This window comes from Haplochromis burtoni, unplaced genomic scaffold (assembly GCF_018398535.1).
Source record: "Haplochromis burtoni strain Fernald_Lab_line unplaced genomic scaffold, NCSU_Asbu1 Contig_173, whole genome shotgun sequence".
NCBI classification, from domain to species: domain Eukaryota; kingdom Metazoa; phylum Chordata; class Actinopteri; order Cichliformes; family Cichlidae; genus Haplochromis; species Haplochromis burtoni.
In genome coordinates this window covers 395958-414488 of record NW_024582534.1, presented here as the reverse complement: position 1 = coordinate 414488, position 18531 = coordinate 395958, and the positions used below count along the sequence as shown (strand labels likewise).

Here is an 18531-nt window from a genome sequence, read left to right as displayed (position 1 = left end):
CAGCAGCTGCATCTCTGAGAAATCACTTGTTCAAAATGATTCAACCCTTTTCCTAAAGCTCCGCCTTCAGTTTCAGTTAATATGTTTAATACACAATAAATATGGGCAGTGAGCGCGGTTCTCAGAAGGCCACGACTCTACGATGCATCCCTGTGCCTGAGCTCGACCTTAAACTTCACTAACATGGATCCATAAAACCCTGATGAACATTTTTCTGCAGAATAATTACTTCTACGTTTTGATGCTTTGAGCAAAAAAAAAAAAATACACCGTCTGTGTGCTGTGGTGTGTTTTACAAAAGGAACGGTGCTGAAAAATCTCCGTCTCATTACTCAACATTGTGAGTAATGCTACATCTTTTCATGAATGTAGGATTAATATTATGTTGCAATTCTTCAGGCAGAGAGGAGTGCAGCCAGGTGACGGTGTTCATGCAGAGTGCAGCCGGTTCCAGGTTTAACCTCCTCTTGTTGTTCCACCACATCCCAGTGACTGCTGGTGACCGTGAGGGCCGTCTGAGTACAGTGACCTCACGGTCATGTTAATGAATCAAGTTTGAGATCATTTGAGATTTCGATGGTTTTGCTGTCGATAGACTCATTAGATCAACTCCAGGGCTCGAGGGCCGGCGTCCTGCAGGGTTTAGATGTGTCAGCTGATTCAAATGGCTACATGACGACCTCAACATGTCCTGATGTTCTCCAGAGGCCTGGGAATGTGTGTGTGTGTTGACTCAGGGTGAGATGTAAAACCTGCAGGAGTTGGACACGCCTGCTGTAGATACTTGCATTAACAGGTGTACATAACAAATCTGTTGGTGAATGTATTAAAAAAAAAGAACAAAAGACAAAGCACAAAATGATAAAAATGGTTCGTTTCAGTCAGTTCAGCTCTGGAGGAAAGTTCATGGATCCAGTGACATGTTGGTGGGACAGCGGAGGATACTGGGACTCATACTGGGACAGTGAGCGCTCATGATGTGCTGTGGTGAGCCTCAGTGGCAGCAGTCGAAAGAAGAAATGTGTCAACAGAGTTAGGAGTGACTGCAGTTCAGGAGGAAGAACAGGGCGTTAATAATTGGAAGGTTGGGGGGTTGATTCCAGTCTGCATGCCTTATCCTTGTGTGAATGTTAGAAAAGATGGAGGGAGGGGTTCGAGCTGATACTGCGGTAAAGTGAGCCGTCATTTGTGAGCCGCGGTCAAGCCAGCCGCCTCCTATCCGCCGCATGAATTTCCTTGCGCTTTTACACCAGTCTTTACGGTAGCGCCTTTTCGCTTTATATCCTGATTGAAAGCCTAGACTCGCGCACACACGCACGCGCGTGAACAGTCACACGCACGCGCGCACACAAATTACAATGGAACAGCCCAATCGTGACAGTCTGGTTGCATATTCAAAAATTCATTAAAAATCATTCTTAAAAGTTGATGCCAAGCTTTCAACACAATCCTCTTCTCGGACACCTACTTTACCTCTGGGCCAGTTTTTACCCAGATTTACTGTAATATTACTCAGAAATCACAGTAAACTCATATTCAGTGCAATACAGTCAATGCACTACAATTATGTTTATTTCAAAAATTCATTAAAAGTCATCCTGAATAGTTGAGGTCCAACTTTCAACACATCCCTCCTCTGGGACACCTGCTGTACGTCTGGGCCAAGTTTCAGCCAGATTTACTGTAATATTCTTCAGAAATTGCAGGGAACTTATGTTCAGTGCAAGAAAGGCTGAAAGACGACCACCACTGAACAAGACACACAAGCTGAAACGTCAAGACTGGGCCAAGAAATATCTCAAGACTGGTTTTTCTAAGGTTTTATGGACTGATGAAATGAGAGTGAGTCTTGATGGGCCAGATGGATGGGCCCGTGGCTGGATTGGTAAAGGGCAGAGAGCTCCAGTCCCACTCAGACGCCAGCAAGGTGGAGGTGGAGTACTGGTTTGGGCTGGTATCATCAAAGATGAGCTTGTGGGGCCTTTTCGGGTTGAGGATGGAGTCAAGCTCAACTCCCAGTCCTACTGCCAGTTTCTGGAAGACACCTTCTTCAAGCAGTGGTACAGGAAGAAGTCTGCATCCTCAAATTTATGCGGCGGATAGGAGGCGGCTGGCTTGACCGCGGCTCACAAGTGACGGCTCACTTTACCGCGGTGAGCTGATGGGGTATTCTCCGATTGCCTTTCTTGTAAACGTCGTAGAACAACAGTGTGTCGCACATCGCCGGCCAGTGACCACGACTCGTATCTGTGTCCATAAAAGTGATTCTCTTCCCTCCAACCCCCTGCACGTCCACTTCACTCTTCCTTTCATAAACCTCTGAGATCTTCCCCCTTTTCCTCCCAGTACCTGCACAATACATATCTTCTTATCCACCTTACCTCCTGTCACATGTCAGAACCACCTCAGCCTAACTTTGTCTCCTGCCTGCCCAGCCTGAGCGGTTCCTTTGACGTACTCATTTCTAATCCTGCCCATCCTGCTCACTCTTAACATCTTCAGCTCCGCCTCCTGTCCTTTTGTCAGTGTTTCCAAACTGTCGCTAACACTGACTGAAGACAAACCACCACCTTCAGTAGTGACAGCAGTTGAGAGGAGCTCATTACCTCCAGACGTGTGGTGCCACAGAGCAGGAACCCAAGTCAAGTCCTGCCCCTGAGAAGTACAGATAGCTGACAACTAAGGGAAGCTGCTGATTGGGTGGTGAAATTCCAAAGCTGCATGGCTGCATCACCGATGACTAATCCCGGCGCTCTTCTGAACAAACTTGTCCCGGACATCAAGTTGTTCAATGATGAATCAGCTGCAAAAGTGAAGCCGTTCCTCTGTTTCAGAGACTTTGAGAGATGCCTTCATTTCATCTCTCCTCGACTTTTGTCTTTACTCTGTCATCAGTTAGCCGACTGCAGCTGGTCCAAAACGCTGCAGCACAGTTACTGACTGGCCACATCTCCTGCACCAGCATCCTCACACTGGCTGCCAGTTAGTTTTCAAATAGATTTTAAGATTTTGTTATTCATTTTTAAGGCGCTGCAACCTCATACCTTTCTGATCTTTTGAATTGGTACACTCCTGAGGTCACTGAGGTCTGCAGATCAAATGCTCCTAGCTGTCCCGAGGTCCAGATTAAAGCACGGAGCCTTTGCTGTGACCTCAGGACCTCCCCAACATTGGACACTTTCACAGCCCGTCTGAAAACCCACTTTTATTTTTCAGCTTTTCAATCAGAATGAGTTTGTTCTACTTGTATTTGCCTTATTTCTTACTCAAATCTTCTCATTTTATGCTTCTTTTCTTAAATTTCGTCATGTCTTCCTTAGTTTTTATCTCTTTTGATTATCTTAAATGTACAGACCTTTGGTCAAACGTTGTTTTAAATGTGCTGTATAAAGAAATTTGACTTTGACTAACAAAGTCAAACCTAAGCTAACAAACACAAAGTGAGTGAAGAAGAAACACTTGTGGGAATCCCCCCGCAGCCTCGACCCACTGAAGCATAACTAAGGGGGGGTTCAGGGTCAGCTGACCCAGCCTAAGTGTATGCTCTAACCCTGATCTTTAAACTAGAGAAGTCTTTGTGTTTATCGAATCCAAACTACGAGCTGGTTTCGAGACGAGGCCCCTGAAAGCTGAAGGCTCTGCCTCCCGTTCTACTTTTGAACACTAGAAACCACCGGTAAGCCCACAGTCTGCGAAATGCTTCCAGTTTCATTTCCGGCGGCAGACTGCTTCTCACATCTGTACTTCACATCTGTCCACAGCGACATCTGCGACAACTGCTCACGCTCCCTCATCTGTCTGGACCAGGAGGTAAGACTGGAAGTAACAAAGAGCTGCGGCCGTTTTTTAAATTTGCATGTAAGATTTTGAATGTTTGTTTGTTTTTTCTTTATTGCAAAACAAACAACAACAACCAGAGAACTGTAAGAAAGTTTAGTTAGTGTAAGTTAATCTAACGGAGACGTCGTTTCGATAATAAAATGCCACATAAATCTGTTAAATCACATTTGGTGCAGTTAGTGAGCTGGGTGTGGTTCACTCTTGTCAGGAAATCAGCCCACAGGTTTGTGCCTGTGACGCCACTGTGGTGTTCGCCTGGTTTCTTTTTTCAGTCTTTCTCTAAATCGATCTTCTCCAAAGTGACCATTCAGATTTGCTTGTTTAACCAACTAAAGCAAAATGTATTTTCACATATTTGAACTTTCGGAATCAACGTCACAGAAACGAGTGAGCGATGTTTTTGTTTTTTCAGCTCCGGTGTTGCGCCAAAAACTGATTTCCAAGGTCTCCGTGTGTTTTCATGTGTAACATCTTTGGTCAATGAGCAGAGTTTACAAAAGGTTATACATAAAATGTTAAAAATTACCTGTTTTTCAAGCGTCTTTATAACTGTGTTATTGTACCTACATGATAACCAATCCGGTCCTTGTGTCCGCTTAAAGTATGTTTACCGGACCATTGTAATATTTGTGTTTCTGCTGTCCTCGTGCCCAGGTGACCTTTTTTAAAAAGACATTTTAATGTCAACGAGGTTTTTTCTTTTACTGGATAAATAAAGGAAACATTAAAGTCACGGCCAAAAACTTTGTTACAGGAATGTTGTTTGTGGCTCAAGATGACTTGAGCCGCGTTTCACATATTATACACCAACAAGTTATTTAAAGCAGTTTAAATGCAAGCGATCAGTTTTGGCAAAATAAACTTTAGTCTGACTTTGATCGAAAGAACCGATAAGAGTTGGACACGTGCTGTAACCATGGCGGTATTTTTGTGCCTCTATTCCGAGCGCACGTTAAAAAAAAATGCAAACGCAAATGTTGCATTTTGAGAAGAAATTTATTTTAGTTTAATTTGAGCGAACAAAATTCATTCCTGCGTGAGAGAAATGCATTTCACTGTTTGCTATTATCCACATCCACGCACAATAACAGCCGCTCTCGCTCAGATCTCTGTGCTCACAGACATCTGCAGACCTGCTCAGTGTCTCAGCTCTCTGTACACCGTTAGAAGTGTGCCACAAAACCCACCAATCACAGACTTGGATGCAATAATTCTGATTGGCTGTTACGGTCTCCAATTAGCTCGCTAGCTACTGCATTCCGGAAGCACGGTCCAGAATGTAGCTAAAGCCAGTGGAGTGGTTTGGTTTAAACTAGATTAAAAACCAATAACAGTCTCAAAAATATGTATTTAAAATAAAATAATGAAACATACTAACCGAAAATGGATTCTTGAAGTGTGAAATTATCAAATAATTTTGATGATAAAGACAAAATGCAGATAATTAAAAGTCTTTGTGTGTGAATTTGATTCAGTGCACTACACTGAGACCTAAGAAGGACATTATTAAATAGCTCAGAGGCAAATGAACTGTTGTGGTGCTATTTACAAGGAATGAGGCAAAGAAACTGCACTTTGTTTTTAATTCTGGAAATATGACTCGATGCAGTAACTGTGGCTGTGTTTTCATTGACTCCACAGATTAAACAGTATAACTGACTCAGCTCAGAAGATCCTTTTCCCATCATGAATGCCAAGCTAACCAAAAGCAGGCAGAGAGCCATCTGCTCTGAGCTGGGGAGAGTCAGGCTGCAGCTGCTGTACAAGGCCAGCGTCCACGGCTTCACCGGTGCAGCATTTCACCAACAATGTGACCACCGCTCTCCCACTGTGTCCGTGGGCTACAACAACTCTGGTTTTGTGTTTGGAGGCTACACCAAACAACCCTTTAATCAGTCTGGAGGGTTTGTGAATGATGATAAAGCTTTTCTTTTTACCTTCACTGGAGAGCAGCTCCTCAAGTATCCCGTCACTGGTCCTGGAAATGCAGTGAAAATGATCGGAAACTCTGGACCTTATTTTGGAGAAGCACTGGTTCTTGTCCATGGAAGCAAGCCAGTAGCGTACAGCAGTCCAGGAAATTATTACAACTTCACTGCTGCAGAGATGCATGGCAATGATCTCAACCTGACGGAGTGTGAAGTCTACCAAGTGGAGGGTAGGTCCACTAGTATGGTTACTGGCTGTCTGCATAATTTATCCCAGACATAAAATAACTTTTAGTTATAATAATAATAACAATAACAGGTATCACACGTTATATTCTTGCCCTCTAACAGGCCTTTAATCATTCCCTCCACCCCCTCCACCCTAAATTGAACACATAGTTAAGAAAATAGATTTCATCACAAGCTCATCCAACCAAAATACTGACGAGTTTATTGCACGGCAGTGGGGTCCATCTTTGATCTGTCCACAATATTCAAGAGTATCAGTTGAATTTTAAGGAAACCTGCAAACATTTGCCCCAAACTGCCTTCAAGGTCAAGGTCACATTTACGGTTCTGTGATGGATCGTGAGCCGGGTGAGCGACTGCAGCACTGATGTCCTGCTTTGTTTTTGCTCTTGAACAGAAAGCTCTGAACTTGAGAGGCCATGGAGGACGATAGTGTGGGAGTCTGAGTAAGTGTGACGGAGCCACAGTCCTGACTCTTGTACAGCACACTGATCTACAAACAGCTGGAGGAATATGTTAATCAGTCGGCTGCAATGATATGATATTATATTTACTGACACATATTACAGTTGCTGCAAAAGTTCTCCATCTCCTCGTTTGTGCAGGAAGAGGGCGGGGCTGATTGACAGCATTAAGAGCTACAAACCCACAGTCAGCTCAGTGACCCAGGCGCGGGTTTTGCTCATCGGACCAGTCGGAGCTGGAAAGTCCAGCTTCTTTAACTCTGTCAACTCTGTATTCAGAGGCCACGTCACCAGCCAGGCCATATCTGGCTCCTCCTCCACCAGCCTCACCACACAGGTGATTGATTATTGTGAGTGATTTCAGCGGTCCCCTTTCTGTGCGCTGTGCTCTAATCGCTTTGTGTCCAACAGTTTCGCTCGTACTCTGTGAAAGCCGGGCGTGAAGGGAAACCTCTGCCGATAATCTTGTGCGATACCATGGGGCTGGAGGAGAGCAAAGGGGCGGGGCTTGACATCGATGACCTGAACAGCATCCTCAAAGGTCACCTGCCAGACTGTTATCAGGTGCTGCATTACATCAGCAGGACACTGAATGTATGAAACAGAGATTTGTCAGCCGTCGGCTCAAACCGTGTCTCCGTTGCTCCTCTAGTTCAACCCTTCAGCTCCTCTGCATCCTGAGGCCCACGGCTATCACAAGTCTCCTAGACTCAAAGACAAGATCCACTGCGTGGTTTATGTCATTGATAGCTGTAAGATCTCTATCATGCCCACGGGGCTGGAGGAGAAACTGGACGCCATCCGCAGAAAGGTCAACTTAATGGGTCAGTAGAACCGAGTGCAATCATTACAGCTGTTTTCCTTCTGAATCTCAGCACAACATACAGATACAGCCACTCAAAGCTGCTACTTTCAGCCAGAGGTCAGCAGGCCGACTGTCAGCCACCAGTCAGCCGCTGGGAGTCCCGCCTCCTTTCTGCCATAAACACGCCCCTTTCACGCAGAGATGGTGCTTTCTTCAAATAAACTTTGACTTGGATAGTTAGGTATAGGATGAGTCTTTACCTTATAATATAGATTAAATAATAAATACATAAACAAGACTGAATTGAAATTCAACCCTTTTTATAGCTTTCGTTGTAAACTTAAACCAGATATTTTACACTGAAAATCACCAAAACTGTTTCCAGTAAACAGATTTTCATTCATCCATTTCAATCTAATTTAATAAATCGAAACAATTTTAAAGGAAATGAAATACAGAAAAATAATATTCTTGCTCACAGGTCCCAGACCAGATGTGGAGGTCATTTCTGTGACTGGCAGAGCTTCATTTGCTCATTTATTCTGTTGTTTGCGGGCTTGCTACTTCTTCAGACCTCGGTTTGATTATAAGCATGTTCTTCATTATTTCTGTCAGGCTGCAACTTAATATTTTTAATATTTTTGAGTTTCATGAAGACTGGGACGATGTCTTTGGACTGTGGGACAGGACTGAGCAAACAGAAGTAACCTCATGGTGCCTTCCCAAAATTCGACATTTGCAGACTACCAGATAAATGCAGTCTATACTAGTATGTGAACTCCATAAATGTAAGGTTTTCCTGATTAATATTCAGTTTTTGTTGTTTCTGTTGAAACCTTCCATTTGTTTCAACGAGGAGAATAAATGGTCTCACAGTTACATCAAGATTTTAAAAAGACCAATATTCGGATGTGCGATTGTTTATGAACGCAGCTCTGCGCTGAGACTGTCGAGCAAACCTTGATAAATTAAACGGCATGTTCCGGCTTGTCAGATCTTCCCACCCAGTAGAAATTAGTCCTGCATATTTTTAAGTTACACTCTGTTATAAAGGGTTAGGGGTAAGTTAATAATAGTGTTAACATACTGCAGGTCATGAACAAGACTTTATTTTTAATTTTCGTTGTAAGTGGGCTAAAGCAGTTAATTAAAAGTAGTCTAACATAAATGCTGTAATTTGATTATTTTAATAAACATGTAACTTGGATGCTGGCGTGACCACAGTGCACACGTCTGCTGTCGCTCAGACATGTGAAACATTAGAGGGAACGTTGGTGCCAAGTACCGTAGGAATAACTCTTACCTGTATTTGTTATGGACAAACTATGATTAGTATAGAAGTCCTATAGCAGAGCACTCTTTGGGTTCAGATCTGGAAGGTCACATTTCCCCTCAGATGAGAGCGTTCCCATCCAAAGACTCCAGGTCCCCTGAACTGTCATTAAGCACACAACCATGAACACGTATACCCACAGTGCACACACTGGTGCATCCTCCCTCCTCACCAGAGAGATGAGATTCTATTATAATGATACTGTGATAACTCACTGTGTCAGAATCTGTGGCATTTTGGAAATGAGCTTCCTGCTCATTTGTTTCCAGGTATTCCTCAGCTGGTGCTCCTCACTAAAGTAGATGAAGCCTGCCCACTGGTGAAAGAGGACGTGAGAAACATTTACAAGAGTGGCTACATTAAGGAGATGGTGAGGATGGTTCTACAGGGAAAACAAACCTTTTTTAGTAAATACAAATAACGTTGAACGTGGTAGGATGAGCCTTTCTTGTACACTGTGATACAGATGCAGGAGGTCAGCTCCCGGCTCGGCGTGCCGTTGTCCTGCATCATTCCAGTGAAGAATTACAGCGAGGAGTTGGAGGTGGACACTGACTGTGACATCTTGTTGCTCAGCGCCGTCATTCAGATGCTTCGCTTTGTTGATAATTACTTTGACGAGCTCAGTGACCGAATGAGCAACATGCAAATCAAAGAGTAAGAAGAATTTAAGATGGTTCATTCACCTCCAGGTGACCCTGCACAGATCTAGTTTACTGTGTTACCAGGGTTACTGGGAAGGCGGGAAAGCTTCTTGCTATTTTTGTTTTTCATCAAGAAATCTTTTTGATTAAACTAACATAAAAACATCAAACAAGTATTTGCTTAAATACTTAGAGCAATTCTATCAGCTGATTCTAAACCAATCAAGTAAATTTCATCTCACCAGATTCCACTAAATATTTTACATTTACATTGTACTTGTGTGACAGAATTACACAGAAAATCAGAAGAAAACAATGACGTCAAGGGTGTAGTTACAATATGCATTCCTGTTTGGAAGAAGACAAAGTTGCTTGGCTTATTTAGTGGGCTCAGACGCTGACAGATCTGACAATTTAAAATATTATTTTGTGATTTTTCAGAAAATAACATTATTACGCTTTTAAAACATCTTATCAGAACAGTGGTACTTTGCTGTTGACTCGTACATATTGTTCTGGTGTTAACATAACTTTCCAGCACTCCCTTCAGTTTTTGCCTGCTGCGCTATACGGACACACGTGTTGGACCAAAGCTCTTAACCTTTGAACTCAGGTGTGTAAAATCAAGCATCTGCAGCCTGCCTCTACGAGCATCTGTGGAAGAGTGAGTTACAGTCTAAGGCGAAAGAGCTCGAGTGTGATACTGTGTGTGACGTTTCACACTTTACTGTGTAATATAATTATATTTAAAAAATGTGTTTGCAAAAATGACACAAACCTGTTCACAGACCTGCAGCAAACTCTGGTTTCTGATCCTGATGTTTGTCGCAGAGTTTGCGGCTTGTTGTTTGAAATCAAACTTCGACGTTTTACAATGAAGCACAAAATTACTGTAAGTCAGATACACAAAGTCCAATCTGGCCTAGACTTCCTGGTTGATGAGAGTCCCGAACACATGCCTGGACACTTACAGCGCCACCTATCGGTATATTTGATGTACTCCTCCTCACACGTTGACGCATCAACTGAGTTTTTATTCAGCAGCCTGTTATAACTGCACTCCGATGCTGTCATGTATATGAGTGCAAAATCATACCTACTGGCAACATGAAATTAATCTGTGGTTCCACCAGGGCGTGCCCCGCCTCTCGCCCCATGACAGCTGGGACAGACCCGAACCTCCTGACATGGATGATGTCGGATGGAGCCTCCGGCCGGACAGGTCCACAGTAACACGTCACTACGTGGTGATCGTGGGAACTCTTTCGACTCGATGTTCAAAAAGCCAGGATGATGGTGTCACATGTAAATGCAGCGTCGTCATTTTGTTTATGCTTTGTTTTGTTTCCTATTTCTACTTCATGGTTGTTCGTGTGGTTTAGATGCTTCAGTTTTGCACTGTTCTGGTTCATCATAGTCATGTTGCTGCTGTATGCCTCCAGCTATGCCTTTCGGATCTGCAACAATAAAGGTTGTTGAGCATTTTGGCTTCGTTGTCGTGAATCCGAGTCGCAGTTTCCCCGTGAACTCTGTGGTGATGATACACTCGTTTTTTTAAATAGAAATTTCATTAAGTTTATATTCGGTTAGGTTTTATATGTTCTCTGACTGGTAACTGACCACTTATGACTTACAGTGACAAAGTTACATCATTTTAAATTTGAGGATCATTTGAATAAACCAGTACCTGCCTAAAGTCTAAAACCCACGGCCATCAAATGTTGCATCTGGGCTTCAGACTTTCTGCTGAGTGTAACCTGTAAACTCTCTTCATCCATTGTTTGTGATGTTTTTCCAAATCATGGAAATAATTCTGTCATCAAACCCACTTTTTGTATCGGGTCTTTTTGGGTCTCATAGAAGGAAAAGCAGTGAAAAGGCACCAAACAGATAAAAATGGCTGCAATTTATAAACAGTCAGTTTTGTAAAATTCCTTAAATTTCAGCTGAAAGTCTGATTTGATGATTTCAAATCCTCAGAGGTGAAATCTGCATCATTGTCTGAACACTGATTGGTGCAAATGGCAAAAGTTTAGTTTGAATAAGTGAGCCAGCATGCACCATGTTTGGGAATACACAAGTAGTTGCTCAAATGACTTTGGAACAATACGAAGTTTTGTGAGTCTGCATTACTTATAACGGGAAACCGTTGCATGTCTGCATTTACCTGCTAATACCTGCACGTGTGTGTGTGCACGTGGTGTCAGTGTCAGTATTCTCCTTTTCTATAAAATCTCAAAGTGCACAAACAAAGAGAAAAACTGAAATTTATTAATGCAGCTCAGACAGTTACTGTACAGCAAACGGCGCTGGAGTCCCTCCCTCCCAGTGTAACAGGACTGTGGCGCTACAGCCACCTGTAAACCACACACCTGTAACCCGACTCAGCGCCTGCATGTGCAACAGCATCAATAATCATCAGCTACCAACGTTCAAACAAACACACGTTGAAATAGTGTTTCAAATATCAGTGTTGCGTTAGTGCACATAATAGACGGCGAGCTCTCTCCGACATTAAACTGCTTTGTACAACAAGAATGATGCAGTGAAGAGGAATGTCCTGGAAAAGCACAACACCTGGAATTCAGTGATGATCAGTCGGCTTCTGTTTTCTCCCGTTTCATGATTTTGAAGCATTCCCTCCAGCGAGAGGACGGCCCTCGATTCGTGAGGCTCCTGGAGGAAATGTGTGAAATGCGGAGCTGAAAATGAAGTCCAGCAAAAAGGTTGTTCAGCGATATGGGCAGAGATCGTTAGGACGACTACAAGAAGGGAGCAGAGGAGAGGCTCTTATGGCACAGCTGACGCTGTCAGACAGTTCAAACAGTCGATCGCTTCAGTCATTAACAGAAAAGGCAGCCACGTGAACGAGGAACATCGACTTGAACCACTTGAATAACAGTGCAGAACACACACATTCACACACATAAAGTACACGTGGGATTGGTCCGAGTCCAAAGGCTGATGTTAGTGTCAACCAAAGAGTAAAGCAGGGGAGTTGGCACCGCACCGCAGCTTATATCTGCTAAACGAGCACCAACACGCAAAACATTTTGTTTTGGCTAATTTCACAGCAATTTTTATTTCTGTCCTCTGAAATCAAAGAAGCAGCTCGTTTGAATTTGGCGCCATCTGCTGTTCGTCTCATAAAGTAGACGCACGTGACTATTTAAACATACGTGAACGGCTCACAGTGGAGCGTTACCGTGGAGCGTTACCGTGGAGCGTTACCGTGGAGCGTTACCGTGGAGCGTCAGAGCCAACACTCATTTATGGACTAAAGGATCAACATGGCGATGATGTGTAAAAATAATGATCCAACAACAAAGGACGAGGGCGTTGGCACCTTTGTGCAACTGGTCTATTTAACCGTAGTGGAGCAATACTGCAATAAGTACGCATTAATCCTACTTATTAATGTTTGAGGTTAAAGATTTTCATAAGAGCGCAGCCTGTGACATCTCCAGCTAAAAACATGCAGCTAATATGTCTCAAACGCGTCGTATTATCAGTTTTATATTTATAAAATAACAGAATCAGAGGCCACTGCTGTCACCATCACAGATATCTAAAAAAAGCCTTTATCTGCAAACACGAGAAAGTAAAACTCGATTTAGAAATTAAAACCAAGAAAGATTACAAAGTCTTGACCATAAAAACAGTTAGAGGGGAACAGAAACTGGCGGCTGTCACTTTGGCCCGTCAGCGTTTGGACTCCACCACATCGATCACACACTGTGCTTACCTCAACATCTGAAGAGATGACATTCAAAGAGTAGAAAAGAAATTTAAGAACTTTGCCTCGTGTGTTTTTTCTGTACAAGATTATTAAAAAAAAAATTACTAATCAGTTATACATATTTATAAGACAACATTGTTTACGTTACATTAATATAAAGAAATACAAGTTTCGTATTATCTCACTTGTATGCAGTATTCCTTTCTCAGAGCACGTGTGGGCTATTTCTGCACTGAGGCTTAAACGTATGAGACGCCTGTGATCACAACACAATGTTGAACTCCGCTTTACTTTCAAGCTACCAGGAAACTTCACACAATATTGCTGCAATAGCGCCATCTGGCCACAAGGTGGAGCGAAGAGACCCAACCAGGTTCCAGCACTGAACTTCTTCGCCCCGTCTGCTCTGATCCACTGTGAAGTGGAGAAGGTTCATATTTCCCTCAAACTCAGGCAGATGGTTCATTCAGTCCCCCCACCTGGTTCTTCCCACAGTTTTGGGCTATTTGCGGTCCAGGAAGCTCCCTGTTTCTGCCTACTGAAAAAGGAATACTGCATTTTTGCGCTTCTTGCTTCTTCGGCTTGTGTTCCTCAGCTCTAGTGTGCATCCTGCGGGGCGAGGGAGGGCGAAGGAGCTTGATCTAGGCAGTGCCTTCCTTCGGAGAGGACGGGGTCTGGGATGTGGAGCTGGAGGAAGAGGACGCAGAGCTCTTCAGGGACCCCAGAGTCTTGCTGAACCAAGAGTTCTTATTGGCTTGAATCTCGGTCATCAGAACTCCCCGCTGATGCTCGAGCTCCTGCAGAGCCACAGAAGGATTCAGTCATTAATGAGAGCACGAGCAGGTTTATCACTGTGTCACATCGCTGTGCTTTAATACTCTACAACGCTTCACTCCTTACAAAGGGTCACATGGTGGCCTGCAGTGGGCTCCATGCTTCTGTACGTGCTCCTGTTTTATGTTATTAAGCTGACAGTCGTTATTTGTCACAGCAGAGACAGAAAACAGATGCAGGAAGTTGAAGTGCATACAGTAAATTTCCTGCTGCTGCTGCTGTTCAGCGTTCTGTGCACGTGATCCAACAGCCAATCAGATCATCAGCAACATGTGTGTTTTAGCTGAATGTCTTTACAGCCTTTGGTTGGATCACGTGCTTGGCATGCCTCCCTGAAAACACTAGATGCCGTTAACACCTGCTGACCTGAATGCGGCACTTTGCCTCCACCAGCTGCAGTTTGGTCTGCGCCAGCTCCAGCTCCAGCTGTCTCAGCTGCTCCTTCAGTCCGTCCTTCTCCTCGTCGTGTGGCTCTGAAGACGTCTTGTCACCACCAGGAGACGAAGTCTGGAGGGACCCGACTGAGCTAAACATGTCCCTGCAGTTCTGACAGCCCATCACTTTGTTCTGCATGGGGGGGATAAAAACACACAGGTTTACCACGACAACTTTAAAATTACGGTTAAAAAAAAGGAGGTGAGGCCGAGTCTATGTGAAGAAAGGCCTGCTGCTCTATGTCCCGTATAGCATCCCGATTATCACGATGTGATGTTGCACCGTATCATTTATCCAGGCCCGAGGCGGTACCCTGCTAGACGCACAGAGCGCCACATCAGCATCACGCCCATTAAGGACTTGATTGTGCAAACCTGAAGCTCAAAGGTCTTTTGTTCTCTCACGCAACTGTGGTTTTCCTTCGGACTCAGCAAGTGTCCTAATTTGCGTCTGAAGCACACTTTGCATTAAAAGGACCGTCTCACCCGGACGATGTCCAGCTCCTCTTTTGTTGCCGCCTGTTGTTTTTCTAGCCTGGTGCTCAGCTGGGAGCAGATCTGAAACCCAGAGAGGAAACCTGGTTATGTTTGACTTGAACAAGATAACAATGCATACATCAATGTGTGCAGTTCACAATGAGGAGACGCCAGCAGACCTGTTTGTATTCAGCTATGATTGCTGTGGTTTTCTTGATTTCCAGCTCTGCTTTTTCCAGCTCCCTCCTGAACACCTCCTTCAGCTGGGACAGCAAGAACAAGATGTCAAAATTATTCTTTTAAAATGACAAACTAATGAGAAAGATGTGCTGACTGTGCATAACGACACAACTGAGGCGTTCAACTCAGCAACTTGACCTGGATTCGCTCTTTTAGAGCCTGCTAGCAACCACCGACTGGTGACCCATATGTGATCTCTCACTGCTACCAAACTGGGATTTTTTATTTACTGGGTGTGTTGATGTGTAACTGGTTCACTATTACCAATTACACAGAAAGAAAATCAGCCCTAGATCAATGTGTGAGCTGGGGCCTCCTGGTGGGCTGCACAGGTACTACAGGTGGGCCACAGTAACAACAGAAATTCAGTTCAACTTATTTATATAAAAAGTGAATATTATTATTGTGATATTACTGAAATGTAATGCTCTGTGTTGACCTTTGTGTCCCAGTGGCAGGGTTAGGACATACAGGGCTTTCTCTTGTATTTTGCTCGGAGCAGAAGCGGGGCAACTCCAGGCCTCGAGGGCCGGTGTCCTGCAGGCTTTAGATGCATCCTTGATCCGACGGTAATGAACTCACCATCTGATTCAGGTGTTGACCCAGGGTGAGATCTGAAAGCTGCAGCACATCGGCCCTCGAGGCCTGGAGTTCCCCACTCCTGCCTTAGAGCGAAGATTTAAGACTGGTTGGCTGATTGTTGGGGGCCGCAGCACTCGACTTTGGGAATGGCCGATTTAGATTAGTGATACAGGGCCTGCGTTATTTGATCTCTGCTGTAATTGCACAGCTTACTCCGGTGTTTTCTGGTCACTGATGTAACCTGTTAAGCGTCGTTCATCGCAGCAGCGTGGATGTTACCTGAGCCGTCTCCTCCTCGTGTCGTTTCTTCTCCTCCTCCGTCTCCACCAGACGTTGCTTGGTGGTCAGCAACTCTTTGTTCAGAACATCGGCCTTGTCTTCTACCTGAGTGCACGTACACACACACACACACACACATCGTGTAGTAAACAACGTTCACACAAGCGGCAGACTACACAAACACCTGCTTCTTTACAGGATCGTTTACTACGCTCATCAATCTGGTCGCTTGGTCGTTTTCACGCCGCGCAGCTCGTCCGAGCTCTACCTGGAATACTTTCTCTGCTACGTGGGGCCTGAGCCACGCTCCTTTTACTGGAAATTCACCAGACTTACATGGATACAGAAACCAGGAGTCGGCAGGTTAAGACCGATTCTGACCGAGTCCAGTGTTTGCATTCTCACGTGTGCTCATTTGTGTAAAGATGCTCACGGCTAAAGCACGAGTGTAAACAGCTCCGGTTTCAGAGTGTTTGGAGGTTTCGTAGACTTTTTATTACCTGGTCAAGGTCGTTCCGAAGGGCGATTTTACTGGTGACCAGTTCGTGTGCCAGGTCATCGTTCTCCTGTTCAAGTCGCATGCTGGCCTCCTGCAGGCGACGGTTCTCTCTCTGCAGACATCAAACGCACACAATCGCAAACACTTGTAAAGCAGGGGTGTCAAACACAAGGCTCGAGGGCCAGAATCGAGCCAGAAGAATACTCCAGTCTGGCCCCAGAAGGAAACTGCATTTCCACATTTTTACAGCTTTCGCTACATTGATACCAAAGTCATTAAATATTAGAAAAACGATTTATATTTATTTCCATTTGTGTTTTAATTTATAAAAATATAAAAATCTGTATTTCTTTCAACTTAATCCCAAAGACTCATGACGACAGATTTATAGTAATAATAATAATAATCAGCCATTTTATTTATAGGTGACTTTACATTAGTGCAACAAAATAAAAACAGCAGCTAAATGAAAAATGATGAAGGGTATGCAGTCCTGAGTGGATGGGTTTGAAGACGCGATTTAAAAGTGGAGACAGAGTTCGTAGTCTGGAGATCAGCTGGAGGTGCGTCCAAAGTCTCGGCCAGAAGGACTGAAGGCTCAGAGTCCCGAAGAAGTCAGGCGAGCAGGTGGGACAGAAGAAGAGCAGCGAGTACGAGTGGGCGTGTACGAGTGGGCGTGTACGAGTGGGGGAGATCAGATCAATATGGAGGAGCGAGGTTATGAAGCGCTTTGAAGGTAAGAAGCAGGAGGTGAAGTAACGGAGCTGTTTAAGCACAGATTTCATATGTTCAGTCGATCTAAGTCCTGATGCAATACAAGCAGCTGCTTTTTGAACGAACTGCAGTTTATGGAGAGACTCATGAGCAGGTCACAGAGAAGAGAATCACAGTAACCTAAACGAGATGTGACAAGAGGTTAATATTACGAGGAAGAAAATATTTCTATGTGCTGTGAAGGAAAGAGAGCCGGGACGACCCCAGGACTCTTACCTGAGGGGAAGGTGTGACAGAGTTATCAAAGCGTTTCTTAAATGCAGAAAAGAAAGCAGGTCTTTTTTATATGACGATCTCTCAGCTGTGATTTGATGCTGCATAAATGAAGTGAAACTGGATTGGCTGACAGACATCTCTGCTGTACAGGCTGCGAGGTTCATCCAGGCTTGGTGTTAATATAATCATCACATGACCACAGTTTAACTCAAACAAAAGGTGTTATTGTGACATTACAGTTATAGGTGGCGTGTCAGGCTCAAGTCCTCACTGCAGACCATGAGCCGAGTCTCATGACTGCTGCCGCCTTTAAACAGCTCACATGACGACCATGAACGGGACCAAACTGTTGTGATGGTTGTGAGCAGTCATCTGACCTGATGTCCCGTCACTCTTACCCTGCCTGAGTCTGCGCACGCAAACAAGTGGTTCATCTGAAAGCTCTGAAAACCTTATCTGTTATTTACAAACAGCAGCAGGAAGTTCAAAGACAAAGAGGAAAAAACACGTCTGATTGTTGTGAGATCAGCTGTTACCCACACACGTGTCATCATTTAGAACGATGACACAGCCGATAGTTTACAACAAGACCCTGAACTACTTTAGTCAGCGCGGTCACATCACAGCAGTGTAAAAGTACATAAACACATAAAGGAAGTCACAGACTCAGGACACATAAATATCGATGAAATGATCGTTGTTGGGGCAGAAGCTTACCGAGCGTTTTCAAATCGAGCCTCAGGCGCACGCTTTAACACATGATCCTGACACCGACTTCCCTTCTCTGCTTGACACTGCCCAGCCCGACTCGCCCTCCCTCACATTTATCTGCTTTTAGTAATAATTCAGTTTGTACTGCAGACACAAAAGTACATCTGCTCGGACACAAAGGAAGCCAGCACACACTTAAACTGGGGTCTGAAGCCTTATAGAAACACTGAATCGTTACATTAGCCACAAAATAACTACACAGAAATAATTACAGTTTACAAGCAGCAACACTTGTGCGTTTGTGTTGTTGTTGTGGAGGAGAACGGCTTTCTGCTGTTCACAGAGACGCAGCTTCAGCAGCTTATCTGTGATAAACTCTTCCTTCCTCTAAAAGCAGCAGCTTACACACCAACGTGGCACTTTTGCCTCTAACAAGCAGATTCAGATGTAATTTGTTTTTGTTTTGTTTTTTTTTGGGGGGGG

General features: G+C 44.2%; 2 protein-coding genes across 7 annotated transcripts in view; one reads left to right on the top strand and one right to left on the bottom strand.

Annotated features, from left to right (window-relative positions):
• Positions 1-2161: 2161 nt before the first annotated feature.
• Positions 2162-11392, top strand: LOC102298137 (interferon-induced protein 44-like). 3 transcript variants are annotated; one of them, XM_042225512.1, is made up of 10 exons: positions 2162-3676; positions 3762-3810; positions 5482-5998; positions 6415-6463; positions 6623-6818; positions 6893-7045; positions 7134-7305; positions 8889-8989; positions 9086-9276; positions 10397-11392. In XM_042225512.1, exons 3-10 carry the CDS (start codon positions 5527-5529, stop codon positions 10494-10496), a joined length of 1434 nt encoding a protein of 477 aa, XP_042081446.1. In that variant the 5' UTR covers positions 2162-3676; positions 3762-3810; positions 5482-5526; the 3' UTR covers positions 10497-11392. The 3 variants fall into 3 exon arrangements, with proteins under 3 accessions (XP_042081446.1, XP_005933868.1, XP_042081445.1); XM_005933806.2 differs by having other exon boundaries at positions 2162-3810; XM_042225511.1 differs by having other exon boundaries at positions 2162-3858.
• Positions 11393-11514: 122 nt separating this feature from the next.
• The window catches only part of rabgap1l (RAB GTPase activating protein 1-like), a 93126-nt gene continuing 86109 nt past the window's right edge, over positions 11515-18531 (bottom strand). For all 4 annotated transcript variants that reach the window (XM_005933802.3, XM_005933803.3, XM_005933804.3 and 1 more), the window contains 6 exons: positions 16349-16459; positions 15849-15953; positions 14927-15010; positions 14757-14828; positions 14203-14403; positions 11515-13799 (listed from right to left, as the gene is read on the bottom strand). In XM_005933802.3, the coding sequence (XP_005933864.1) occupies positions 13644-13799; positions 14203-14403; positions 14757-14828; positions 14927-15010; positions 15849-15953; positions 16349-16459 (729 nt within the window). In that variant the 3' untranslated portion in view covers positions 11515-13643. The remainder of the gene's footprint in view (positions 13800-14202; positions 14404-14756; positions 14829-14926; positions 15011-15848; positions 15954-16348; positions 16460-18531) is intronic.